This window comes from Notolabrus celidotus, chromosome 3, assembly GCF_009762535.1.
Source record: "Notolabrus celidotus isolate fNotCel1 chromosome 3, fNotCel1.pri, whole genome shotgun sequence".
NCBI classification, from domain to species: domain Eukaryota; kingdom Metazoa; phylum Chordata; class Actinopteri; order Labriformes; family Labridae; genus Notolabrus; species Notolabrus celidotus.
In genome coordinates, this window is record NC_048274.1 from 19,973,342 (window position 1) to 19,981,064 (window position 7,723).

General features: G+C 41.1%; 1 protein-coding gene across 1 annotated transcript; it reads left to right on the plus strand.

Annotated features, from left to right (window-relative positions):
• Positions 1-3,860: 3,860 nt before the first annotated feature.
• On the plus strand, positions 3,861-7,608 carry LOC117810991 (cytochrome P450 1A1). The gene is made up of 7 exons (XM_034681014.1): positions 3,861-3,991; positions 4,405-5,278; positions 5,416-5,542; positions 5,645-5,734; positions 5,962-6,085; positions 6,190-6,276; positions 6,529-7,608. The coding sequence occupies exons 2-7, from the start codon at positions 4,439-4,441 to the stop codon at positions 6,824-6,826; spliced, it is 1,566 nt and encodes a 521-aa protein (XP_034536905.1). The 5' UTR covers positions 3,861-3,991; positions 4,405-4,438; the 3' UTR covers positions 6,827-7,608.
• Positions 7,609-7,723: the final 115 nt, after the last annotated feature.

Genomic DNA, 7,723 nt, shown 5'->3' on the forward strand with positions numbered 1-7,723 from the left:
TTGCTGCTTTTTTTCCCCTTCAGGTGCAGCTGCTTGTCAGATTTGATATCTGGAAACTAAGTCTGCCTGTTGAGAGATACAAAAGGTCTGAAATGTGACTTTAAAGTGTGAAGCAGAACAGTTCTCTGTCCAGCTGTGCTACATTTAAAGTTGTTCTGTCTCCAGCTGTGAGTGCTGCTCACCTGTTATGGTCTGACACACACTCATGCAGCCTGAGCGCTCTCACCTCAGGCGGTGCAGGCACAGTCAGGCGCTTGCTTCAATCAGGTTCAGTTTCATCTCACAGGAATACGATCACACTTACAAGTGAAGTTTGGATCACGTTTACTTTGATCCCAATAACACACAGTTACAGATAAATTGCTCAGGATTTCAAAGTTACTGAGGTTATAAAACAAGACAAGTTATCCTCCCCATTTGGGGTTATCATTTGATTTAAGTTCTGTGATGCTCTTAAAATATGATTTTTTTTTTTTCTGTTGACCCAAAAGAGCTGCAAAAAGTCCCTTTAAGTGTAAACAAACCTTATACAGAGTCAGTTACAACAACACAGACAGTACATCATTGTTTATGATGTGATTGGGCATGTGGTTTCAGCTGTTCTTTCAACACATGCTGAATAATCACCCAGTTATAAACATGTTTTTGTAGGTTTGGTTTCCTTTGTGGTTATGGCATACTTAAGTTTTATTTTAAAATCCCTTTAGTGGGCTACCTGTTAGCCCACTATTCTTTTTTAACATTATGTGTAACTTTTGCCCGTTAGTAAATAAAATAATCTGCTCAAAGTGGGCATCCACTTCGTGAAACTTGTACCGACTCTCCCAGGCTCCACTCTGAGAGCCGCTACGTGACCAGTTCACCTTGTGTTATAAGTTCCAGTTTTCATAACTTGTTTTGTCCGTTCTGTGGGTTCTCGCCTGTGTGGCACGGCCCCACCGTGTTGCATGACTGCGATGAATGAAGCCTGAGTGGCAGATTGCATGACTCCAAAGCCCCAAGATCCTCGCATTTACAGAAGCTGTAGCGCGCAAATATGTGCACCTTCGTGCCCAGCAGGGAAAAAAGAGAGTCTCGCGTCCTGCGCTCTTTGTTCTGCGAGTTTAAGACCCTTGTGTCTTTTCCAGAGGCTGCTGCCTTCGCGTGACTTGACCAAGCAGATTTAGGATTGTCCAGAAGACCGAGACCCTCCCCTCTGGACGCCAGCTCCGCTTCTCACGCAACTTGCAGCACTAGAGGCGCACGGTGAGAGTCCCCGGAGAGTCAATACTCAGCCCGGGAGAACCAGGACTGCACCGAGCCGTGCGGGTTACGCCAAATGACGTATCATCTAAAACTTCTACTCGGACTTTTTCTTAACTCTTAGTCACCCTGCTTCTGGGTCGCAGCTCACTGAAGAATCTACACTTTATGTTTTTTTCTGAACACAAACAAGTCACTTAATGCGTGGGTTCGAAACAACGGGCAAATAAGCGATGATGTGGGGCATTTGACCTCAAAAGTCTTTTATGGAAAAAAATATATAAATAAAAAATCCTGTTTTAAATCAAGTCTCGAGAAAACTCTATTTGATTTTCAAGAAGGAAAAAAAGGCTAGTTATCTCAGACACACTAAATCACTTACAGATGATATGTTATTCATATTTGAGTCTGTAATAAATCCCGTTACAAGATTAGGTTGTGTGCTTTCTCGTTACTTCTTTGTTTTTATTCATTCTTTTTATTTAATTTTATTGTTTGTGTGTTTCTAATAGCTGGAGCAAGAGAACCATATGTAGAGTACCCTCTATGTCACTTGATATCTAATATTTAGAAAACATGACTCAATGAAGGCAAATATATATTTGAACTCCAACAATGACCTTTTTTTTTTTTTTTTTTTTTTTTTTTTTTTAGAGTTAATCAAAATAGCACCTGACCTGAAATGTATTCTAAATTCTGTAATATTAAAGACCACACAGACCTTCGGTGATATGGTTTCTCCAAAGTAAAGCCAAATGGCAAAACATTAAGAAAAAGTATTTACAGAAAAGGGCTTCTGATGACCCAGGTTACAAAAAGCAGCCTGCACTGCACACTGAAGCTGAAGAAAGTGGACAAAAATGATATAGTACACAGGGGATGAAGAGTTGTTTACCATAAAAACAGTCTTAGGTAATATCTGTTAAAAAAAAACTGTCCATGGGTTTGGCATATAATTACGTTTGTGTAAAAAAAAAAGCTGCAGGTTACCGTGAGCAACGACATTGGAAGAAAGCACCTCTAACTAGAGGCTTTCCTTGAAATGCATTACAATCCTATTTTTAATCATATTTGGCGTTATGAACTTAATGGGGGGATGTTTGAGTCGTCAATCTTTAAAACGCTGTAATGGCATGAATTTATGGACAGTTTGTTGTAAATCCACTGCAGACTTCAGGTATTAGTGTAACCAGCTGTTGGACGGGTTCAGACAGACTGGGTGGTTAGCGTAAATCTAAGCTGTGACAGTTTTTAGTGTTAAATGTCATATTCTTCACGTTATAAATCTCACATTTTAGTTCTTACATTAAATGAAGCTGTTAACCCGATGCTTTCTAATGCCAACAGAGCGTGCTTTGAGTGTTGTGCAGCGTATCACTTTAGGAAAGTTCTGTGGGTGTAAACGTCTGAAGTAAGGACAGAGTAGCGTGGTTCTGAACTCATGTACCCTTGTTGCTCTCCAGCAGTGCTGCACGATTGCCCCTCTCCTGCCCTCCCTCCCAGCATCCTCCTCTGAGGGGAGGTGAACGTTTGATCACTTCGCTCTCACGCAACTGGTCAATCTTTAACTCCAGCCCAGAGCCAACAGGTACAAGCACGACATGGCTTTTGACTGTTATTTGATCAGGACTTAGACCTGCCAGAGTGGCTGCAGCGGGAACTGATGTGAACCCCTTGATTTTATAAACAGGCAGCCATGAGTGACTGAGAGACATCATAAATAAAATCACGACACTGGTATTAATCACGATCCTTGCAGGCTTTAATGCCATTACATGTGGAGAATTAAGTGTCCTGGTTGTCACACAGTATTGTGAGCTCATACTTCCACACGCGCAAAAATCAATTTTCTCAGTGTGTTCACAAACAACAGTTAAGAAGTTTCCTTTAAGTATTGATTTAAGTCATTCTGAAATCACAATGTAATCTCATCAAAGGGTTGAGCGGGCGATAACAGAAGCGGGCAACATGGATTTAATGATGTGCAAGTATCCCTCTAAATAAGAGTTTCCTTCATCTAAAATCAGTATCCTTTTGTCAGTTAAGTTTTGACTGAACATGCATAATGCAGTAATTTGAGACAGATACTACATTGAGGAGCTGGAGTACTATTAGGGTGGTGCGTCTGCAGAAATTAGGTAAAAGTGCAAATATTTTTCACATGGAGCGCATAATTCAATTTGAAATGTTATTTCTGCCATAATGTTACAAGACGATTAAAGAAAAAACAAACACGTGTACAGTCCGTAGAACATTAGGTGACATGCGTTGAAACTGTACACTGTTATCAATATTATGGATTGGAAACAGTGTTAAAATTGTAGAGATTACACCGTAGGCTACTCCTCAGTGACGGTTGTATTATCTTATCTGTCCACAAACTATAAAACACGCATAGGCAACAAAAAAACATCCTGCAGACCTCAAACTTTGTGTCATTTAGATTTTCTTGGCTTACATGAAGTAATCTCGCACGCACACAAACACTCACAGACACATACACACCCCTTTTCTCTGCGCTTAACTTCATTCATGGCAAACAGAGAGACAGACAGAGAGGGGGAGTGAGAGAGATTACGTCATGAACAGCAGCCAATGAAGCTGTGCAGCGCACTATAAAGCAGGAGCCCATTCTTAGTTTTTGGGACATCAAGAAAGTAAACTCGGACAAAAATTTAAGCTACGATATTACTTTCTGAAAGGGACCTCCGGGACTAGAACATTGTTCTTTTTTTTACATTCCACTGAGGTAAGCTTATTATGATGATTTATGATTTCCAACAGAGCAGGCAATGTCAGAGTGATAGTGGCACACTGAGAGGAGATTATTTTGCAAGCATAGCTGTTCAAAAGTATGAGCTTGGGCTTTGTGATTTATGATGTGCAAAAACGTTATAGTTATCATGTTTTATTCATTGATTTCTCTAAGTCATAGTTTGGTGACATACACTTTAAAAAGCCCACCACTTTGCAAGTCCAACACCTGTGCATAACGTTTCTAGTCAGCATGTAAACCTATGGAGGCAAATTTGTAACAAATGCATGCCTTCGGACAGTCTTCTGTTACTTATAACTTTGTAGTGCATGTAGTCAACATGTTGCACAACACTTCTCTTCCTCCCTGCCCTCACTTCTCTGATGCCCCTCCTATTTAATTTCCAGGTTGTGCAGAAGCCAGAGAAAAGGAGTTGTCATCATGGCGCTAATGATTCTGCCATTCATTGGATCAGTGTCGGTATCTGAGAGTTTGGTGGCCATGACAACAGTGTGTCTGGTCTACCTGATCCTCAAGTTTTATTACAAGCAAATCCCTGAAGGGCTACGCCGGCTGCCAGGACCAAAACCTCTTCCTATCATTGGGAATGTGCTGGAGGTGGGCAACAAACCTTACCTGAGTCTCACTGCCATGAGCAAGCGCTATGGCAATGTCTTTCAGATCCAGATCGGCATGCGTCCTGTGGTAGTGCTGAGTGGCAGTGAAACAGTTCGACAGGCTCTCATCAAGCAGGGGGACGAGTTTGCAGGCCGACCTGACCTGTACAGCTTTCAGTTTATCAATGATGGCAAGAGTCTGGCCTTCAGTACAGACCAGGCCGGTGTCTGGCGTGCCCGCAGGAAGCTGGCCTACAGTGCCCTACGCTCCTTTGCCACCCTGGAGGGCACCACACCTGAGTATTCCTGCATGCTGGAGGAGCACATCTGCAAAGAGGGAGAGTATCTGATCAAACAGCTCAACACAGTCATGAAGGCCGATGGCAGCTTCGACCCCTTCCGCCACATTGTGGTCTCTGTTGCTAATGTGATCTGTGGCATGTGTTTTGGCCGACGCTACGACCATGATGACCAGGAACTTGTCAGCTTGGTGAACCTCAGTGACGAGTTTGGACAAGTGGTAGGCAGCGGAAACCCGGCAGACTTCATCCCTCTTCTTCGATTCCTGCCAAGCGCAACAATGAAGAAGTTTGTGGACCTAAATGATCGCTTCATTACGTTTGTGCAAAAGATCGTCACAGATCACTATTCCACCTTTGATAAGGTACTTGCACCTTAATCATTCAAGAAAACTTATTTTGTCTATTCTTACTCCATGATATCAGTGAAATGTTCCCTGTTGTTTCACATTTCTTCACTAAGAGAAATTTATTCTGAGATTGTCTGATCATCCTCTTGTAGGACAACATTCGCGACATCACGGACTCCCTCATTGATCACTGTGAGGACAGGAAGCTGGATGAGAACTCAAATGTCCAGATGTCAGATGAGAAGATTGTAGGAATCGTCAACGACCTGTTTGGAGCTGGTAGGTTGAACTCCTCCACACGCTGTTTATCTGATCAGAGCTAATCTTCCTATGAATTACAAAATAAGACGAGTCCTTACAGGTGCTGTGATTCTTTTCTAGGTTTTGACACCATCTCCACCGCCCTGTCTTGGTCAGTGATGTACTTGGTGGCTTACCCAGAGTTACAGGAGAGGCTTTACCAAGAATTGAGTAAGTACCGGATATGGTGCACAGTATACCTTTTTTTGATATTTCATTCATCTCTCAGGACAGTGAAAGACTGATAAATGCAAAGCTTTGATGATAGAGGATGTCACATTATGCTTCTCTCAGTCATGACACTGATTGTAAAACATGTCAATACACAAGACAAGAGTACACTGAATCCTCAACCCTCATTCTGATCTAAATGAAATTTTTTCTTTTGTCTTTTCCAGAGGATGAAGTGGGTCTGGATCGCAGTCCTCTTCTCTCTGACAAACCCAAACTACCGTTTTTGGAAGCTTTCATCCTGGAAATCTATCGCCATTCCTCATTTCTTCCATTCACTATTCCTCACTGGTAAGCTTTTTGATGAAAGAAAATACCAAACATGTGCATAAAAAAAAAATACACTTCAGGTTATAAATGTGAATATGGACTAACCCATTGTTTATCTTTTTTAGCACAACAAAAGACACATCTCTGGATGGGTACTTCATTCCCAAAGACACATGTGTCTTCATCAATCAGTGGCAGATCAACCATGACCCGTAAGTAACTTTGTTTGCTTTGTCCTGATCTTAATGTCCTGCTCAGAATTCAAACATCAGAGCAGCCAAACAGATACAGATGAAAGAGCTCTGTTAAAGCAGAATAAAGTTCAATGCCATACTTCAGCATAAGCTATCAGCAGTGGCAAAGGAAGACATTTCCTTCCCTGAATGATGGGATTAAACCTCAGAACACAAAACTGCCTCATTATTGACAAGCTTACCTTATCTCTTCACTCTCCTTTTTTATAGTGAGCTGTGGAAAGAGCCATCTACCTTCAACCCAGAACGCTTCCTGAGCCTTGACGGCACTGAGCTCAACAGACTAGAGGGGGAAAAGGTGATGATTTTCGGCATGGGAAAGCGGCGCTGCATCGGCGAGGTCATTGCAAGAAATGAAGTCTTCCTCTTCTTGGCAATCATTGTCCAGAAGCTCCAGTTCCTGGCAATTCCTGGAGAGCCACTGGACATGACCCCAGAATACGGTCTCACAATGAAGCACAAGCGCTGTCACCTGAGAGCCACAATGAGATCAAGAAATGAGCAGTGAAGCAGTTGTTGAAATCAAATGCGTATGACTCAATTTGTGGAATAAGTTGACTCTAACATTTAATGAGTCAGAGCCAGGTTAAACTCTGTGAAAGATGTATCTTTCTCAAAGTGTAAGGCACTGGATGCCAAATTTGCGCTACAGAGCTAATGGCATTAAAGCAAATAAGTGATTTTGCTAGCTGCAGATTGTCAGAGATGTCTTGGTTTGCATCTCTGTCATGTTCTTGGTTCTAAGAGATATTCCTGCACATGATTGGTGCTTCTGTATGAAGTATAAGAAGGAGTTGTAAAATACTTAGTGACTAAGTTGCCTGTTCAACTTTGGGACAAACAGTGTGTTTTACTGCACAGCATTATTGTTGAGATCTCTGGGCCCTCTGTTTTTTTCTGTGACACAAGCCTCTGGAAAGAACAAAATATTATCTTTTGATACTATTTACTTGTATAAGCTAATTAATTGTATTCCATTGTAATGTGGATGTAAGACACTGAAGCTATATTTTTATCCCAAAATGTGATTTTGTTTGTATATTAAGCTCTTTGTACTTTTTAAAGTCAATTTTGGTTGCGGAGTATTTGTATATATTTGAGGTGAAATAGTTTTGCTGTGCATCAAGGTGAAATATCAGGACACCAAGAGTCTCAGTGATAAATAAAATATGTTAGAAGGCTTTAAAATAATGTATTTCTATCTCTAATTTGTCAATGATTGTAAAAGATGTAAGGGCATATGATCTGAGTCTTTTTTTAAGCAACCACACTGATTAAAATAAACATTTAAAAAAAGTTGCGATGTCCAGATCTTGTTCTTTTTTTTTGCTCTCTGAAAAATTATCTAACTTACCAACACAGTAATGTTAAAAAAGCCACCATATAAAAATGATTACAGTACATA